The 21,273-nt window shown below is 37.6% G+C and overlaps 1 protein-coding gene across 11 annotated transcripts in view; it reads left to right on the top strand.

The window, feature by feature from the left end:
* The window catches only part of Pcdh15 (protocadherin related 15), a 1,435,070-nt gene that overhangs the window by 879,893 nt on the left and 533,904 nt on the right, over nucleotides 1-21,273 (top strand). For 10 of the 11 annotated variants that reach the window (XR_008219809.1, XR_008219808.1, XM_052744717.1 and 7 more), the window contains 2 exons: nucleotides 11,235-11,249; nucleotides 11,727-11,792. Coding sequence is in view for 9 of the 11 variants with exons in the window: in XM_052744717.1 (XP_052600677.1) it covers nucleotides 11,235-11,249; nucleotides 11,727-11,792 (81 nt within the window). In the remaining 2 variants the exon portion in view is untranslated. The remainder of the gene's footprint in view (nucleotides 1-11,234; nucleotides 11,250-11,726; nucleotides 11,793-21,273) is intronic. The other variant, XM_052744716.1, reaches the window with a different exon arrangement.

Genomic DNA, 21,273 nt, shown 5'->3' with positions numbered 1-21,273 from the left:
ACAAACATAGAAACAAAAAAAATATTCAATCACTCTACCTCTCATACATGCAGATAACATTCAAATAATGGTAATGTAATAAAATTGCATGGTTATATAATTATTTACTAGTATAATTTTACAACAATAAATACTTGTAGGATTATTTCTGTACCAATATGATCTCTGAAGGAAAATTTTGGGATGAAAGCTTTGTCCTGAAATGTTTGCTATATAGATTTACACCTTTCTTTCTTCCTTTTATTTCATTTTTCTCTTTTCTTACTAAAACTACTACATCTCTAAAAAAAAAACATCTAGTACTTTCTTCACCAAAATCCTTGACAAGTTTAAAGAATGGCATTGTTGTTTTATGGTATTTGTTTTTATTATGAGCTATGTAAATATAAAGAGTTCTAAAATAAGTCTTACACTTTTCTGTTATTTAAAGCATATGCATATATTACATAGTATATGATAAGTTAAGGTCAATACTATTGTCATTAATTAGTGTAGCTTGCCAGAAGACAACAAAGCTGTTCTAGTAGGCAGAGACATTGGTCCAGACTATAAGCTTTGGAGTTCTTCTGTGTGCTCTGATCATTGTTACTCTCCATCATGGAACTCAGATTGGAGATGTGCTTTCTTGCCCTCCCTTCATCCACACATTCCTTACTTTCCCCCATGTTTTCTAATTTATTTTTAGCTTTTTCTTAACATCAAGACAGGGCAGATATTTGAGTTCAAGGACATGATATTGAACTCCTGTCCCAATTGATTCAGTCTTTTGATTATGGCAATTGCTATTTTCCAAAAGATACCCAACTAACCATGGAAACATTACAAAACTTTATGGGGAAAATAAATCAAGAGGATACCAAGTCTAGCAGCACAAGAAAATGAGGCAGTCTGAAGAGGTCCACATTCATATTGCTAATACTTCGGACATTCTGAGGAGGTCCATTTTTTGGTCTTTGCCAAGGCCAGCACCACAGGAAAGTGAAACACTGTGAAGAGGCCTTCACTGTTGCTTCCTGATGCTTTAGATATTCCAGAAAGGTCCATTCTCAGTCTTTGTATGGTGGCTGTCTTTTCTAATCATAGGGGGGATGTTTGCTTCATAGTACTACGAATGGAGGGTGACATGGAGAAATACCACGCAGCTTATAGGCCAGGGGGAGCACAATTTTAATACAGTGTTCATTGGGTTTACTCAGTATGTAAAATGTGAGACACATAAATGTAATGAAATGAAGCACAGAATCTTACCCCACAAGGTCCCATAAGCAGTCATAAAAAGTCCTAGTCATTTATAAGGTTCATGTTTAAAGAGGAGCTTGTGAGTGGAGGTGCTTGCAGGAGAAGAACTTTCTTCTTTATATGTTGAATATTAGAAAGAGACACTTGAAAATATCATCACTCTACATGAGGGCTTATTTCAGTTCTTGTTGTACATATGCATGCTTCAACCCAAGGACAGAACACACTTGCCAGCAAGAATTTTCTCTCTGCTCAGAATAGATCACGTTAGATCTCTGATTGGAATTGACTTTTATTTTGTTTTTTGAGGTGGTTATGACGCAGGAAGAAATGGTTCATTGAATGGCATAATGTCAGGCTTACACTGGTGACATACATAGCATTTTGCCCCTCTGGTATCCTCTGAAGAGAAGATAGATTTATTTGGGGCTTTCAATTCCGTGTTCAGACTTGTCAGCAATGACTTTCTGGCTTACTGACCCTAAGCAGGTAATTACTGGCTACTGCGTCCAGGGAAGCCCTGAGAAAACAAAATGAAATGAATAGGGAAACAGTGAACAGTCCTGTGTTCATTGATATTTTACCACGTTTCCAGTTTTTCTTGTTTCTCAGCTTTCTGCCCCAGGTCCTGTCTGTTTTCTTTTTGATACTAAACCTCAAAGTTAATTATCTGTAGCATAAAGATCGAAGAGACTCAAAGCTGCCCAAGATGCAGAGAATGAGCAACACTTGTCTGGCCCTAAACAAAACATTATTATCACCCCCTCTGAGACTCAGGGAACATCGTAGAAAAGAAGGGAGACAAGTATGTCAGAGCATGAAGGTAAGGTGAAGGACTGCAAACTGCCAGACCCCACAACCACTGCAACAGTTAATTAACAACTGTAGTTACCCGCACTGAGCCCACACAAGACCAGCCCTACCTTCATTCAGTCAAAGAAGTGGGAGGGGCTCACGGAGCCCTACCCTTCACCTTTGAACTGTGGGCTTTTGACAGACTTCCTGCAAGGAATAATCACTATCTTTCATTTTCTACAAATTGCTGAGCCCACTGGACTGCCAAGAGTGGTTCTAAGCCCTTATCACACAGGTAGCTGTGCTGGATGATTTTATGTCAACTTGACACAGGCTAAATTCATCTGAGAAGAGGGAATCTCCATTAAGAAAGTGCCTCCAAAAGATGGGGCTCTAGGCAACCCTGTATGCCACTTTCTTAATTACCAATTGATGTGGGAGGGCTCAGCCCACTGTGGGATGGTGGTCCTGGGTTCTATAAGAAAGCAGGCTGAACAAGCCTGTGGAGCAAGCCAGCAAGAAATACTCTTCCATGGTCTCTGCCTCAGCTCCTGCCACCAGGTTTCTGTCCTCTCTGAGTTCCTGTCCTAACTTCCTTTGATGATGAACAGTAGTATGTGTAAGCTGAATAAACCCTTCCCTCCTCAAGTTGCTTTTTGGTCATGGTGTTTCATCACAGCAATATAAACCCTAACCCTAATAAACACTAGCCCTGATAATCTTGGTGGGTCACAAAAGCAAAATGAATAGATTTGAATGTGAGAGAGATTTGTGTCAGCTAGATGGACAGGGATGGTAGGGATATGGGAGGTAAGAGTGGTCAGTATGGACTATATGCCTGTAAAAATGTCTTTAATTAATAAAAATAAACTATTAAATAACATAATAAAAAACATGGCTTAACTTCAGCTACCTGTATATAATCAAAGTTTATATTCTAGTCATATGAAATGCATTTTTCCTCTCCCTCCAATAATTTCCTTGCTTATGTATAAATGAAAGATAGTAAGTACAATGTTAAATATTAACATATTCTTCCAAGGTTCTAGAAATAAAAATAAATCCATATTTTTCATTTAAGTAAAAAAGAAAATATGTCAACACACTAACAAGTAAATCTGGCAGATTAAGTTCTTGAAATATTTCACACCTGTAAAACAGATGTTAAATTAAAATGAATACCTGCTTGGGGTTATCAGTAATTAAAGGATTATCTTTTTTCTTCTTTTAGTCAATAGTTTGCTTTTTTAATGAAAGTTTAGGCATATGCATAATTAGCTTATGGCAAATATTTCTATTTAAAGAAGTAAAGTAGTTCTAAACAAAGCCTGAGGACCTCCCTTCTTGAAGACTGTGATCTTAAATACTGGAGTTGGTGCAGTAGCTTTGAGTAATAGAATCATGGTTGAGAATTTTTACATAGCCTCATTAAGAATAATTAGACAAGAAAATAACAAATTAGTTTCAGGAACATCTTGGATATAAAGTGTGTAACTGCTTTTCATAATGTGCCCCCCCTCCAACACACAAACACATACTCTGCCCCTCCTAGACACTTAAACTTCTGTTTTGGTTTTTTGTTTGTTTGCTTGCTTGTTTTACTTTTTTGCTCTAGGAAGACTCAGTGGATTTTTTTTAATGAGTCATTAAATTGAGAAGCAATAATGTTGAAGGGATTGTAGTGGGTAGCTTTTCCAGCTTTGACCTAGAAACACTGCCCTTAGAGTGATGGCAGGTAACTGTCACACCTGCCTAAGACCTGCCCCTGGGGCTGACCTGCCCCTGGGGCATGGTGGAGAGGGAGCCCCTTAAGACTCCATTTACATATGTGCTTGGCCCCTTCTGGATACCTTGTGGTCCTGGAATCTGTATGGGAGACCAAACCTGAGTTCTCCGCTGGATGGTACCTCATGTCTCCTGGATCCTGTAACCAATCCCCATTGGCTGTAAGTTATCCCAGAAACAAACCTCTCTTGATTACCAGATAAATTACGTGGGTTTGCCTCATTAAATACAGAAATAGGGGATACTGGCTGTGTCAAATAATTATAATATATTAAAAACTTTGGTGTACCTAAAATAATTCAAATAATTATATGCTACTGATAAGGAAGTGACTGTATGTAAGGTATAAAGTGACAAAAATCTATAATCCCAGACTGGAACTCTCAGTTTGTCTAGAGTTACAGGGGTGTGCCATCATCCAGGTTTCACAAAGTCTTGGTAGCAGGAGTCAATATACAGTATATGTTTAAGGTGCAATTTAACAAAATCATGATGCACATTAAAACACCTCCCCACTGCTAACAGAGTACCTTACTCCATAATATCACTTAAGTCCAGGCAACTGGATAGGCAGTGTAGGAAGCTCCAGTGGAAACAATGAATAATTGGTAGCAAGTAAGCATTTTCTCTCTTTTTTAGAGAAATGGAAACTCTCTTGTTATAGAGATAGCAACAGACCTGTCTTTAGACAACTAATGAATTTCTACCCTTTGCCAGTTTCTTGTACTTTAGGCCATTTTAAAGATTAAAAGGAAAAGGGGCATGTTAATTTATAATATGGTCTTATCTGTAAGACACACCATAGGATTATATAGAAGGTCTAGGATTTTATGAGGTTTTTCTGTCACCGGGATTCAGATCATCTCAAATTGCTGTGATGATGCAGGGAATTTTAAGAGTGTGCATCAGGGACTCCTATCAAGGCAGGGGCCAGAAGAGGTTTTCTGTCAAGGTTAGGCATATGTTGACATCAGTAGAAGATGTAAGTGATGGACAGATTGGCCACAAAAAATAAAAATGGATGAAAACTCATGCAACATCAGCAGGTCTCGAGGGTAGCTCTGGATGAAAGAGAAAGTACTAAGGAAAAGAAAGCACTGGATTCCTCCTACGGTTAGAACACACACTAATTGAGTTTGAAAGTGGGGGAAGGATGTATGCTGCAGCAGCCGGTGGGCCGTTTAACGTATTTTGATTTTTTTTTTCTCTAAAAAAATGTTATGTAGTCCAGGCAGTGGTGCCACATGCCTTTAATCCCTGCACTCAGGAGGCAGAGCCAGGCAGATCTCTGTGAGTTCAAGGCCAGCCTGGGCTACAGAGCGAGATCCAGGACAGGCACCAAAACTACACAGAGAAACCCTGTCTCAAAAAAACCAAAAGAAAAAAATTGTTATGTATTGGGTTCTAGGCCATGAAATACTTAGTGCTGACCTAAAATAAAATGATTAGTCATTTTCAACAATGTTTTATCAATTCTTTAAGAATTTTATATAATGTATTTTGAACATATTTATCCCACCTCCCTCAACACTTCCCATCACCACCCTCTCCACTTTCCTCTCCCTTTACACCCAACTTTGACATTTCTTCTTCTTCTTTTATTTGGTTTTCTTTTCCTGTGGAGTACAGTTTATGTTGCCCAAATGGTCTTGGGAGTGGGGCCTCTCCTGACAGGTGGTTGACTTACGAGGGTCACATCATCAAGGAAATGGACTCTTTCTCTCCCTTCAGCTCCTTAGCTAGGGGTGGGATTTCATGGCCACCCCCTACCCCATCGAGGCTAGGATTGGGGATTGCACATTGCTTGGGTATTCTGTCACAACTACTGTGAGCTCATAAGTGTGACTTCCCTGTTGTGTATGTAAATCACGATTTCCTCAGTTATTGACCACTTCTGGCTCTTACAGTCTTTCTGCCCCTTTTCCATCAAAATTCCTGAGTCTTGGGGAATAGGAAATGGGTGTAATATGTATTAACCATTTTTAAAAGAATATTTTTATTATACAAAGACAATCATGTTAAAGACAGAAAGTTAGCATAAAATGTTGTAACATGTTTTCCTGTAGGAAGAAAACTTGGGAGAACCTTGAAGAGAAAGGAGCTAAGAATCCTCTGATAAGTCTGGAGATAGAAATCATCATATATGAAAAGATGTCTTCCATGAATTAAATTCAGACTTGCTAGCGGATCCCTGGGGGAAAACACAGGAAGTGGGAGGGGCATAGTTGACTTCAATCAGGAGTTGGCACAAATTATTGACATTTACTTTGCCAGTGTGACTGAAAGAGACCATGCTTGGCCTAGGGCTAAGTAACCACTGATTTTTTATTTTGGAATTCTGTTTTGAAATTCTAAGTGCAGACATCATCTGGGCAATGAAACTCCCAGAAAGCTGGTAGGAAGAACAATGTACCAGTCATTGTCAATCAGATGACATTTGTCATGTTGGAACATGACAAAAGTGATTAACTCTGAATTTTATTGAAACAACAGTGTTTGACATGAAAGGAAAGTTTTAGAACTGAATGGTCTTTCCAGGCTGCCTCCTCTTCTGGATTTCAGTTAGTAGCTAACTCGGAATGGTCCTCAGGCTGCAATCCAAGCAGAATGTCTTGGGAGTCAAATCTCAGACATATCACCACTGTCATTCTAAGACTTCCTTCTGATTCTCAACCCAAACAGTTGTGTAAGATCATTGAAGGATGCATGGCATACATTTAGCATGATGACATAGCTGTAGAATAAGCCACCTTGATTCAGGTATTGACATTCACATCTCACATTTAGCAACAAATTAGATGTTGGAAATAGGTAAGGCCCTAATAGGTTGAAAATGTTCAGCATGGAAAACCAATATGTGGTTTAACCAAGACAGTGAAGAGTAAATTAAACAGATAGGAGAAGTCCATTTACCAGGTCTCCTCACCAACATCTGAGTCACTCTTCTCATGGCAGGTAGGTTCTTCACAGGCCATAAAGAACAGGAAAGTCGGAATTGCTTCCTAGCATTCCCTTTGATTTCAAACAGGATATTTTACACTCCATCAGTCCTTGCCTAGTCTATCCAAATTACTTTCTTCTCAAGACAATTCTAAATAAACTTGTTATTAAAAATATTTTCTTGCGAGTTGACAGAAACAGCCATCTGCCTGGACAGTCACCTGAGGTTTCTCCACAGTGTTGGGGCATCATCTTCAGCCTATAGGCTTAGCATATCTGACAGACTCATTTGTGAAGTAGGATGTACACAAGGTCGACAGTTCAACCTCACATTGGGTGAGAGCAGTCCATGTACCAGAAACACCTGAATTCCACTAGTGTCATGTCATGATTCAGGATTTTAAATTCTGGAAATTGTTGTTGATTTTTTAATTCAGCTGTCCATTCTTGGCTGTGTATATATGGCTTCATCTTAACATCCCGTTCTTCTCCACATCCCTCTGTCAAATGCCAGTTTACTATTGCGAGGCGTGAGCTTAGTTACTCTTCAAGAATAACTGTTTCAGCTGCTGTTCCATTGCACATCAGAAGCCATCGGCCCACTGCCTATTCAGCTGCCTTCGAAGAAAAGGGCACTGTACCTTTTCCAAATTGCGAAGGCCACTTCAGGGATGGTGCCATATTGTCCTGGCCTCAGAAGATGCCTTTTGATAAAGCCATAACCACACTCGTTTTGGCAAGAATCAGTAGTCCTTTGTTTCATGTCCTGTCTGTCCATTTTGTCAGCAGTTGATTCAAGGATACTTTGTTGTCCAGTGGCTAACTTTTGCCACAATGAAAGTTAACTTTTTTGGAAGTTGCTTGCATGCACTTTCTGTTTTTATTTTTGTTAGCTAATATTATTTCCTTCTTGGGTCTCTGAGGGAGTTGAAGATTAGTTAGTTATAGTTGAAGGTTAGTTAGTTATAGTTGAAGATTAATTAGGATAGAAAGTGAATTAGATACATTTTGGACTTAACAAAATAGGATAGATAATGAAATTATTTTCTCTGAATTTGTCAAATACAAATGGACTAGACATTGTTTAGACATTTATTACTTGTATATATTGTATATAGTCATTGTACTTTTGTATATAGTTTTTCTTTTGTTAGTTATAACCTTTTTCTTTTTTTTCCTTTTTATTAAAATAGAAAAGGGGAAAAAAAAAATGTGGTGTCCTCCTAAAAGCCTAGAACACAAACCTTTGAAAACTAAGTTATGGGAGCATGGGCCACATGTTCTACAATGAAGTCATGTTTTGATGGAAAGCTGGATACTGTATACATGACATCAATCATTAAATTCACTGTTTCAAAACGTGAAAAAAAAAAAAAAAAAATATTTTCTTGCATTTCAGAGCTAATTATACTTTCATGAATACATCATTTCAAAACAAACACTTGAGCTGCTTTGAATAGTGTTATTAATAGATTATGTGTCTGTCAAACACATTAGTGTTCTGAGTTTAAAAGTAATAAAGAAAATAGGCAATAGGTAATAGGTTTGGGCCAATCCTGAAGTATCAGCTGGGCATGGTGATGCTTACTGGTGGAAAATGGGAGCCCTATAAAGGATCTAACTGAGAAGTTGTTGAGTTAAACTCTTACTTTGTGACTTTTTCTACTACTAAGGGGACAGTGAAAAGAATAAGTCTGGACAGTTCTATTGAAAGCATACTAGATAGGAGATTGTAGGTGGGTAGGCCACTGTCCATAGAAATCCAACAGTATTTTCTCAGAACCAGTTCTTCTTGGGCACAGGCATGGCCTGAAGGAAGCTTTGGTAGATGTAAGGTTAATCAATACTTTGCCAAAGGGAAATGAATTCAATGGAATGCAACATAGATGATTCCTACAAGAAAACATACTCTGTCAAACTCCTAAAGAAGAATAAAGCTGGGCAGGAAAAAGGGAAAATAGACTTCCCAGAAGATTAAAACATTTAATAGATATGTTCCAGTATGTCTAGGAAATGGTCCTTGAACCTGTTACTGTGGGCCAAACAGGACTGAGTATGAGTCTGTCTGTCTGTCTGTCTGTCTGTCTCTCTCTCTCTCTCTCTCTCTCTCTCTCTCTCTCTCTCTCTCTCTCTCTCTCTCTTTCTCCTTTCTTCTTTCTATTTTATTTTGTTTTTTGGTTTAGCAGTGTAAGACCTATCCTTTACTTAAAATGTTTTATTGCATTTTTGTTTACTTTGACTTGCTTGTTTGTGTTTATGTATAGACACATGGGTGTCGGCACATATATGGGGATGTCAGGGGACAACTTGTGGGAGTTGGCCCTTTTTTTTTTAACCACATGTCACGGGTATAGATATCAGGTTTCTCTCTAGGCTTGGCAGCACGTGCCTTTCCCAGCTCAGCCATCTTGCTAGCGGTAAGGTCGATCCTTAGTAGTAACCAACTGCTGAAATTTAGCATTCACGTATATTAATTTCTCCCTTTTCCTTCATCCTGCCTGCTCAAAAACTTATTAAGTACCTTTTTCTCCTCTACCAGTAGTCATTCTGGAATGTGATTGTTTTGTCTATTCTCTGTATCTGCCATGGCTCTAGGCCCTTTCTATACATGGGTGAAGGTAGCAGTCCTTAAGAATACAGGCTGTATCCCATGCACCTGAAAAGACAAGTACAATCTAAAATCCTCTACTCCTAGGATCAACTGGGATTCCTATTCTTCTACGCTTCAACCACTTCTGCCTTCTCATTGTCCATCTATCCCTCTCCACAAATTAGTTGTCACTGTATTAGTTCAGCTATTTCTGTCATTAGTATTAGGAAAAAATAAACTCCACAAAAAAAAAAAAATTGACTCCACAAACACAGCATTGAACTCTACCTGTGTTTAGATGTTATTGTTCCTCTGGTCCCAACTCTTTCTACCAAATATCTTTGTTCCCATGAAATACACAGTGGTATTGCCATACAAAAATCATTAGGATGGGGAAATTCTTTATAATTTCCTTTTACACAGGATTTAGGAGGATGACACATGAGGATTTGCCAGCCCATCTGCCAGTCTTCATTAAAGACACATCAATGGCAGGAGAGCAGGAGACAGGAAAGAGACCACCTAGGGACAAGGGGAGATGGGGTGGGGCCAGGCTCATCATTCCAGATCACCTCTGTCTTGTGGGAACCAATCAGGTTCTAGGAGAGCAAGATTAATTCCTTCTGAGGGTGATTCTCCCAGTGTCCCTGGGCCACATTTCCATAAATACACCACTTCCTGTCCCTGCTATACAAAGACTAAACTGGGGCTGGAGAAATGTCTCCAGCATTGAAGGCTAGACTCACAACCTGAATACAAAGCATCAAATTGCTGAAACAGGAACACTTAGGGACCCATTTAACCCAGATTCATGCCATAGCTGGGACAGAGAAGGAAAATCTTCAACGGTTATTCAGCGTTTCTCTTACTTCAAACAAAGCACATAATATGTTTTGGGGGAGAAAAATGTCATTCTTTGAACTGTGTTCTGGATCGCACGCAAATGTATCTCATGAAATGAACAGATAAACCCAGGAGCGGGGCCTCTGGGAGGCTGGTAATAAAAGCTGTGTAAGAGCAGATGGGACAGACAGAAAGCTAAGCTGTGGGGAGGGCCAAAAAGAGGAGAGAAGGGGAGAGCGTTACCGTACATGTGAACTCTGAAAGGTACTCATGAACATTGACAAAGAGGAGATAAAAATACTCACAACCTTGTCACCTCAAAGGAGAAAATGAAAACTTACCTCACAGAACTATGCTTCCAAAGATGGCGTGGCCTGTGCTGACATGCGTAAAAGACAGGAAACATTTTTTTTTTTTATCAGCAAACCTTGAAATCACCTTCTAGAGGGCACACATGTGTTAGCCATGTATATCAAGTTACTTTCCAGCATGCATATAAGTGTGGCATAAATACACATATGTACACATATCAGCCTATTTGTTTCTCCAAAAGTGTCTTCTGCTTCTGAAATGTACGTGTGGCAGCTTGTAAGCTTAGCCTTCACATTTAACTTGTAGATGTTAAAATGCTATTTTTAGAGCCATTATTGAGTAATACTCAATAAGGCAAGGGTTTAAAATGTGAATTCATCATCACTTATGATTGACAGACATTACTCCGAAGATTCCAATGTAAGGATAAAAACTCTTTATAAGCTATTTATATTTTTAAAAAACTGTATACTTTATTTTATTGTCACTGCTAAATAGTTCTATGCTAATGGTTGATATACATTATCTAATTTTGATGTTAATACTATATTAGTGTTATAAAATCTGATGCGTTCCTTTTCCAGGGATCATTAGGTAATTCATCTATTATTGTATAATGAATTTTACGTATCTATAAATCTCTCGCTAAATATATACATGTATCCTTTCTTCCTTTCTTTCTTCTGTTTTCTGATCTGCTCCCATTGGTGATTCTGTAATTTGACTCCAGACTGGCAATATGAGGGTAAGGTAACTAAAATAATCCCCAGCACCTCATGGCATCCCTGGCTTGTCCATTTTCCCTTTATTGTTTTTAGAGCATTATTAAAATTCTATTCATTCTCTTTAATTATACCCTTTATCACAATTAATTTTCAATTATGTTTGTTTCTGTTGTGGAGCTTTCTCATCATTTATCCTGTTAATCATCGCTCTATGGTATTTCTCTGCATTCAATTGCCATTCCATTATCTCTGTCCGGAAGGACCGCTTCCCAGCCATCTTCTCTGGTTTCACAGTAAGGTTTGAGCAGTGTTTGGCTACAGTGCCATAGAATCTGTGTGGGCATTGGAAAATGTTTTCTTTTCATAGCAAAACCCTTGAAATGTTGTATGTTAATTTGATTGTAATTTTTAAATATCAGTGTGTATCTTGGTGAATTTAACCTTGAGTAAGTGCTCTTGCACTTGTTAATTATAGTCTTTGATTATCTTTTCTCTAGATTGCAAACTGGCTAGGGGAGGCCCACCAGCTACCATCGTGGCCATTGATGAAGAGAGTCGGAATGGTGAGTGGGTTCTGTGTTTATCAGTACTTTTTAGAATAAGAAGAATTTCTTTTTATTTTAGCATTTGGTTTGATATGATCAGAGACTCCACATAAAAGTTTTTTTTAATCAAAACCCATAAATGATTCATCTTTAATTTTCTGTCCAAAGCTTTCAAATATATCACTTCTAGAAATGCTTCATTTGGATTATGTCACAAAGGACTCTTGGAGTCAATATAAGTCTTTAGTCCTGTATGCGTAGTAACTGATCAGAGTTAGCCCAAGCATGAATCATGTATGTGCTGGGATGCTTCTGCAATTAGGAAGAACTGAGCGTCACACATAGAATCATCTAACTGAAGTACAGTGGGTTCCTCCAAAGAAGGCATCATACTGTGAGTCCTGACTGGAATCAGTAAAGATGAAGGTTTGAAATTGGGGAGACACAGTGGTTGAGCATGGATAGCAGGGAGTCTGTGTAGAGTTGAAAGAGAGCACACAGCTAAAGCTGCCAGCAGGGAAGAAGCCTGAACAATCACTCCATTCATCCTGTCTGCAGTCATTAGAAATAATGGCTAACCATGCTGAGGTGTATAAAAATATATATATATACTTTCTCCAAATCAAAAATGTATGTGATTTTGTTCTGGAACTATCACTCTTCACATGTTTGAACATTAAAATAGTCATAAAATCCCCTCCTTTGTTGGGTCATATGGAGATGGTAAAGTTTGGGGGCATCCTGTGTGAGAGTGTTAGGAGCATGTTCTCCATTGTTCATCTACGTGGCTTTCCTGGGTTGTTGCTAGTGTACTTCCTGTCATAAGGGAGTTTTCCTCTGGGATTACACTTTAAGGAAATGGATTGTGTCAAGTGGCTCATTGAAAAATTGCTTCCCCCCCCCGTAATTATACTTAGACTTACTTTGAGAACATGAACAAGCAATAAAACGATGTAAAATTATACCAACAACCTGCAGTTCATTGTGGAGTTATTTTTGATGGCGACCCCTTTTATTTATCTGAAAAATCGCTGTAAGGTTCTAATTTTATCCATGGTCTTTGTAAGTAGTCAGCGTATCTGAACTGTTGCTAGCCTCCATTTAAAAAAAATGTGAAGAACAAACACTATTTTTAAAATATTAGGTAATTATGAAAATGTATTCTGGTTATTTAAAAATTAATTCCATCCATCTACAATGAAAACATATGGAGTGAGTAATTATGACCAGCTTGAATAAGTTGGAACTAAATTATAATTATATACAAAGGAGAAAAATGTATTGAAGTGCTATAATAGGAAAAGACTTTTTTATAGGTAGATATATAATTTTCTTAGGTTTAACTATTTCTATTCAGAACAAACCTATATTTCTTTCATGCACAAGTTTGACTTTTTAAGTGGAAGCATAAAGCCAGTGAGCATGCCAGAATGTCTATGTGTGTCCCTTCCTTACTTTTAACCAATTCCTTGTGCTTAAAACTGAGCTGAAATAAAAGAGTTACTTTAATTAACGGAAATTGTGTTAGCATGTGACTCTACAGTGCTTGCAGATCATGCCACAGCACTGGTGCCTGCCTCCTTGAATGTGACTGAGCCCTGTCTTTGTAAAGAGCGCAGAAAGAGATTGCCAAGACTGCACTGGTGTAGGAGGGAGTTTAGCCGTGCTGTTTGGTGCAGCGTGAGGTTGTTGTGCTTCTTTCTTGACATATTTTACAAAAACTGCCAAGTCCTCAGAGTGCTGCCAAGGCTGTGTAGGCATCAACACACAGTGTAAACACCAACCTACAGTAAATGTTTTGCGTTTTTTTCCTTTTACATGAAATTTATAAAGCTGTCGAGATCAAAAGCATCTCTGCCAGGTACTATAATATGCACGATTCTCTTTGCTGTGAGAATCTCAGGAAACAGCTCAAGACATGGCATTCATCATCTAGGAAACTCCTAAAACTTCCCACTAAGCCAGGTACTTCCAGTCCTAATATTAAACGCTGTGTGAACTTCTCCTCTTCTGCCTGTTTTAAATGGTAGTAATAGACTCTTGTGTATCCTGCTTTTCCAGGATCGAGTAGATGGAAAGATGTTTGCAAATATTTCAGAGAGACCTGTGTAAACACTGAGGTTCTCACCTGAGCCCCGGCTGAGTCATGGCCCTTTCAATGAGTTAAAGATAGACCACTAATATCAAAGAGTGATAGATACAATTTTCTGGGGGTTTTTTTTATTCCTCTTCCTCTCCTTTCTCCTTCCTCTCCTTCCCTCCCACCATCAAATTTCTATAATAATGCATTTATTTCAAATAATTTCTAATGAAGTATCTGTGATACTTATGTACATTCCACATTTAAATAAGATAAATGACTTAGATCATAAGTTGTTGAAAAACATATAAAGCTCTGTTGGGGATAAAAGCAGAATATGTATTTACTATATGTGCAATTTGAAGGGTTGTTCTGTTGTAGTTAAGCGTGGGTTGTGCTAACTCGGCAAGTGTATTTGCCACATTGCTCTGCAAAATTATTGTCAGCCAGAGAAAGTTAATTGTCTCTCTGAGTGTATTTATACAAGATTCCAGGATAATTCTTGATCAAAGACTCACTACCACTGAAATTGGAATAAGTAAAAGACAATTTTAAATGAACAGAAACTAGAGTTTTCTACAACAGATTATTCACTTAGAGGCAAAGCAATTGTAATGGTAGAAGAAACTAAAATTTTGGCTAGTTAGGGGTGGTCTCACATCCTTCTAATCCCACCACTCCTGAAGCATAGGCAGGTGAGTCTTTGCAAGTTCAAGGCTAGCCTTAGGTACTTAGCAAGTTTCAGCCTATCCAGGGCTACATAGTGAGAGAATGTCTCAAAAAACAAGGGCAAAAAGATTCTTGTGGCTAATTGACAATGATTGTGCCATCTTACAATGTATTGAAATAGATATGACATTATAATATTCTTGCAAGTTAATAGGGTCATCCATGTCAATGTCAAACCACTGCCCTTTGGTGTAACATGGTAATTCTAACATTTGGGTAACTCAGAAGAGTATTTTATTCTATAATGTTGTAGTGGTCCTGACATTTCTAGCTGCAGAAAAAAAAATGAGTCTTTGTGTAATGTTAGTGATTTGGTAGATGCTACATAACATTAAAAGCATGATCTTAAACTCATCCATCAACATTGCTCTATTTCTTATCCGACTCATCATCAAGTCACTGAATTATTTTGTTTACAGTGAAAGTAGTTCACAGTGATGAAGGAATCATTTTCCTGTGAATTATAAAGGTATTATCATGTCAGACTCCCCCATATATTTAACTGCTCCTATGATTACTATTGTGTGACAGCCGTTGTCATGGGAAACCATTTGGCCGTGTCCATCATGAGGAGGCTGCATGCAGGGCAACACATTCCACTTGTTTCATTTGTGCTAGAGGACGGTTTCCAAAAGGTCAGTGGTGACATCTGTCTGGGTGTGTCACTAAAGTGACAAGAGAAGAGGAAGGTTTCTGAGTATTAATAAAAAAGTTGTTACTTATCTCCTTAAATGGTCTCTCTTTTATTAGAATTTCATCAAGCTCCATATTTTCTCATGTTAATCATGTAGTCAGTTTTGGCTGTATGTTCAAATAAACAGCAGGATTTTAGGAAATAACAGGGTGACCACAGTACTAGGAAAGGAAGACATCCACAAAGCAGCCAAAATACAAAAAATGACCGCTGAGCTGAAGTGTTTTGTTATAGAGAGAAATAACTAGAGATGCTAGTGACGGCTTTAATTGCATTTTAAATTTCATGATTCAGTATTATTATGATTATTAAAGATGATGAGAAGGTTGATTGTGTAGAGGTGTCCCTCATATTTAAGGAAAGAATCATCGGGTTTTGTTATGTGCATGCTTCTTCATTCTAACATTTATGTTAACTCTGTGCACTGTAGAAATATGCCTGGATTATACCAAATTGAATCATCTAACACACTACTTCTAAGTGAAGCTATTGCAGGGAGTGACTTTTTATAAATGCACTTTTTTAAGTCATAGGCCATGGAGGCAATGGCTAGAGAGAGTAATACTTTCATTTGCATAAACTGTAGGACTATCAAACCAGTGGCAACAAGAATGGCCCAGGTACTACCCTACAAAATAAGAGAGGGGGTTGCTCACTTGTAACCTGTAGGAAAGTGCATTCTATCATAGTTTTTCACTAAAGGAGGATATTCTCCACATGAATAAGTCAGCCTAATAAATGATTGATTCCTTGCAAAATATGCACCTATGCATCTCAATGCCCCTGGTGCTGGTTTTGAAACTCATTAGGGAATCATGAGTAGAAGATGTCAATTTAAATGACAGGAAAATCAGAGCTGTCACATGTGGAGAAAGGAGCATGTTTAGGGCTGCATTGTCATGGGAAAGGGACTCAGGGATTCCTCTTCCTCCTTGACTGTCCACTACACTGCTTAGGTTTGATGTATTTAGCCTTTGCAGTTCCTAGTGAGTGGGTGCTGATGGCACTCATTTTGGAACAGTGGGTGGAGGATGCATCACAGTTAAGTTGCTGGCTTTAAAATGCAGCACCCGGTCTTTCCAAGAACCATCCTAGGCACAGATTTCCAGGGTTACCTATCCTTACATTAACTTTCATGAGGCTTTAAATTACACTTTTTTGCCCCCACCCCATGTCCTTTCTCTTCCAAGTTACCTTCACACATAAGCATTTCAAGCACACCCATGTTGCTTGTGATCAGATGGTGGATTAGTGATTTGGGTGTTCCAACCATGGAGCTGTGAATTTTCCTTTAAGGACACAAAGAATCCGAAAGTGGTCAAAATTCTCACCTTTGAATAGAATGTAGAAAACCAATGGTGTGTAGGTTCTTAGCAACCACTCAAGGAAACCAATAATTGCACAACATTTTGAAATGCTTTAATCTCAAAGGGCCTCCCATATCAATTAAGAAAATGTTTATACACCAAAAAGCTCTCCATGGAATGGCTGTATTATTTCAACCACATGTACTCTTTGCATGTGGATCAAGCAATACTAAAGTAGTGGCTGTGTTCAATCTATAGGTACTTTAGAAATCTGTGTTTCTTTTACATTATTTCAGGAGGTATAGTTCAAGCAAACATTTTCTCTTTATAGCAAAAAAAAAAGAAATCTCCTAATCACAATGCTTTCAGTAATAAAAATGGTTTTAGATATTGTTATCCAATGCATTGCTGAAGTACTTTCAGCTTTACAAATGGGCTTATTGAATAGACTATGGAAATATACCAATATATTATATCCAACAGACTCTTTTATTGTATTTTTGAAATTATAACATAATCACATCATTTCTCCCTTTCTCTTCCCACTCTAAACCCTTCCATATGCCCCCTTCCTCTCTCAAGTTCTTGGACCCTGTTTTCCATTAACTGTTGTTACATGCATGTATGTATATATTCCTAATCACAACCTATTTAATCTGTATGATGTTGCTTGTATATATGTTCTCAGGGCTGAACATTTGGTATTGGATTACCAATTGATGTGGCAACACACTTTTTTAAAATCTGTCAGAACTACTTGCCACCAATTATCAGAGATAAGTTTTATTTATTTATTTATTTTGGAAAGTAGAGATGATGGGCATCTTGTTTTCTTTGTTTTTGGTTTATTTATTTTGGAGATGGAGATGGTGGGTATTTTGTTTTGTTTGCTTGGTTTGTTTTAGTTAGTCTGTTTCTGCCTTCTGAATTCTGTATTTTTCTATATTTTATGGAAGATTTGGTCCTCATTCTCCAGTAATAAGGTGATTATCACTGAACTATTTTTCACTACTTAAGACATTTTGGTAGCTGGTTTCTTGGTTTCCCAGTGCTTTTCTCCTCCTTTATTTGCTTTTGAAAATGTGTGGAAATGCACAACAGTGATTTTACCTATAAATATTTATGTAGTTGAGTGGGTTGCCAATCAAAATCAAGTTATCCACGCATCCACATTCCTACCTTTAACTTCTCATCAACTTGGCTACAATAGAACACGTATGAAGAAGATTGCTTGCTTGCATTCTCTTTTTCTTGTTACAAACAACCTGAATAAATGCACACTACATAACTGTCAGTATGTCAGGTGCACACCCATTTGTTAAGTCACTTATTTAGACCTCTTTTTAAGATGCATATATCCTGGTATTGTTGCAAGAAGCATAGAAATTGTGTTGGGATGTATCAAGAAAAAAATTAGTGCAGAGCATCCACACATGTCCTAGGGGTGGATAACCAGGGGAGAAAATCGAAAGGACAGCAAGACAATGGAGAACGATAGAGAGGTAGGAGAAGCAGTATGCTGAGTAGAGCCCTGAACAGTTAAGACTGAAGATATGAGCTGTGCATTTAGAAACTTTATACTACACATAGGATAAACACATCCAAACTTCACAGATGAACATGAGTGATAATTTCAAGAAGCAGTAAGAAGTTGATGGAGGAGACATCAGATGACTGAGAGCTAACGTGTTTACATAAGCATGGAAGAGTGGTTCTGATTTAATGCATACATGCACGTTAGTCCTGAAAGTATTTGATGTTGTTATCAATTTCCCAACAAATCCATTGATATTGAACTCATCTAGCAGCCTTTAGTACAGAGAATCTTTCTCTTCCTTTTCTCTCAGTAGTCTTGTTCTCCACAATTCTGAGGTCAAACACATAGCTACATGGCTCCATATGTTTGTTTATATCTCATATCTATCCTTTGAAAATATCTGCTCTACTAACAAAAAAACAAATATAGTGACTACATTAAATCATAGAGTTTGACTCACTGGTGTCACCACCACAGGTAGCACATAACTACGGGCCTATGCGAACATTAGGCATTTTCAATCATAAGTTAACACCAGGTGACTGGAAGTTGGGCAAAGTGGTGGCATCAGAATTAACCACTGATTATTTTACTTTGTCTTTAAAACATTGCTAATCCTCAGGTAAGATATGATTCTAGTGGAGCCACATTTCAGATCTTCACTCCACTTTGGTAAAATGGTCATGTTTGGAGATGTCCATCTTGAAGGAAATGGTGGCAAATGTGCTTAGTTCATGGTTAGCCTTAGTGCCGTGGAAATGGCAAGGTGTGCACATGAGTGAAGAAGCACTACCAGTCACTGATCTAAAAAGTTCAATTATGTCCTTAACAGTTTATTTAGAGATTTGAAGACACTGACAACAGTCAGACTTAAGGTTAAGAATGACCCAACAGCACCAGATAATTGACATAGTGCCCCCAAAAGTCTCAGTGCTCATCTCAGGGTGGCTGATGATTTCTATGTAGTAAATAGTTGTATAGAATATAATTTCATGTTTATTTTTTATATTTTAATCTGTCGTGATAAATTTATGCCTCTGTTGGGCTTTCTGTCCTGTAATGATAAGTGGGTATAAAAATAAATTGGTGGCTCACACCTTTAATCCCAGCACTTGGGAGGCAGAGCCAGGCAGATCTTTGTGAGTTCGAGGACAGCCTGGTCTACAGAACGAGATCCAGGAAAGGCACAAAGCTACACAGAGAAACCCTGTCTCAAAAAACCAAAATAAATAAATAAATAAATAAATAAATAAATAAATAAATAAATAAATAAATTGTGTTAGTTGAATATCCATTTGATATTTTGAATCTTAATGTCTTCAAAATAATCCTCTACTATGGGAGGGTTCCTGTAAGTTGAAACCATTTATTTTTATCAACTATGAGTCCCAAGAGAAAAAGTATTATTTATGTCATTATGACTATTTTAAAATGTTGAGAAAAGTCATAGAATATATGTTTTTTCTTTCACTTTTTAACTAATCACCAATATTTTTGCTATCTTTTTTACAGTCAAAATCAATTAAAATGCATGAGAAAGTAAAATATCAACAATTTGAAATTGTAGGTAATTATTATCATTTCATGTAATATTGAGCTGCTGACCTTAAGTATTTCCTTGATTAGAAATCACTATTACATGTACAGAATATTTATTTTTGGTGGGGACCAAAGGAATGGCTGTTATGAACTAATCATTTTTAGGATGCTATATTAGTCTTTGTTAACAGGCTGCAAAGATCATCCTCAGAGCTCCAGTTTTATAAATGTATGCTGTTTAATTACTGTTGCCCCAGGGGTAGGTATTCTAAATAGTAATGTGAATTTGCCATGTCTGCTTTTAATTTAAATTTTGATGTTTGAATTAACGTTACAGGAAAGTATGCCTTCTTTATTTTGTGACAGAATTTCTGTGATTCTGCAGTCATTGCTTCCATATGTGAGAGAAATGTCTTGTTATATGAATAACTCATGTCATTGCATTTACATTAACAAAGAGGTGTGAACATGTAGAATTCAACCAATAAGCCATGATCTAGGGAGAAGAAACAGAATATTTAGATACTTCTCCTATAAGCTCAGAGTATACTTTACCTTTAAAAAATTAGAATATCATGGTCTTCCCCTGCCTTAGATTACAACCCCAAGAAACAGTAGTGGGTCTGTGACAATTCATTGTTGCAATCCCAGAACATGTCTGATCCAGCATAGGCACTCAAGACCTGCAGTCCCATTGGGACACTTATTAACATGACCTTGAAACCCACAAATACTCAATATTGGCCAGGGCCATGCCATTTTGTAAAATTAGTCCATTAATAAATAGTTCTAGATTCTTACTCTTCCCACCCTCGTACCCCATTTTGTATACAGACTCTTACCCTCCCACATATCAGCCATCAAAGACAACTGACTACAAACATATTATAGAATGTCTATCAATCACATGGTATAGATTCCCCTCTTCCCCTAAAATACATAAGAAGAGACCTTCACTCTGCACTATGGACCTGATCTTACCCAGAGTCCTCACCATACTGTCTGTCTGCCTGTCCCTCTGTCTGTCTCTCTGTCTTTCTGCCTTTGGTTCTATAAGGAACTGGTGCCTAGTAAGACATACTGAAATGTACTGTAACTCCACTGTTTGAAAATGGCTATGAGGGAGCAGCAGTAGAAAACACAGACATTTTAAGAATATTATTTCTATGATCCAATTAGTCATTGTGCCATATCCATTCTTTTAAATTCTCCCATAAACTTCCTTATTTGAAAAGAAGCTAACTATGACACGTAATGTCCAATAAGTCAGTTGATTGTTTTCATTTGTGGGGGTGGGAATGGAACCCAGGACCTTGCAGAGAGTTGACACATGACCCACCACTGATAATCATACTAAGCTCCTATAAATCAATCCATCTGAAGCTATTTCCTCAGATGGTTAATTTTTTAATGGGAACATTCTAGACATAGTTTCTTTAATCAAGAAATCATGAGCAATAGAGGGAAGAGGACAGTTGTATTTCCAACCTTCCAAGATGCATCTTTTTCATATAATCACACGAAAGATAGCAAAGCTATATACAAACTCCAAGTAATAGAATGAAAGGTCGAGAAATCACTAATCTGTTTATTGCTCTACTTCCAAGACAAGA

The sequence above is a fragment of the Peromyscus californicus genome, unplaced genomic scaffold (assembly GCF_007827085.1).
Source record: "Peromyscus californicus insignis strain IS unplaced genomic scaffold, ASM782708v3 Scaffold_19__1_contigs__length_69161282, whole genome shotgun sequence".
Lineage (NCBI taxonomy): Eukaryota > Metazoa > Chordata > Mammalia > Rodentia > Cricetidae > Peromyscus > Peromyscus californicus.
The sequence above is the reverse complement of the archived record's forward strand: the minus strand, read 5'-3'. Positions and strand labels throughout refer to the sequence as shown.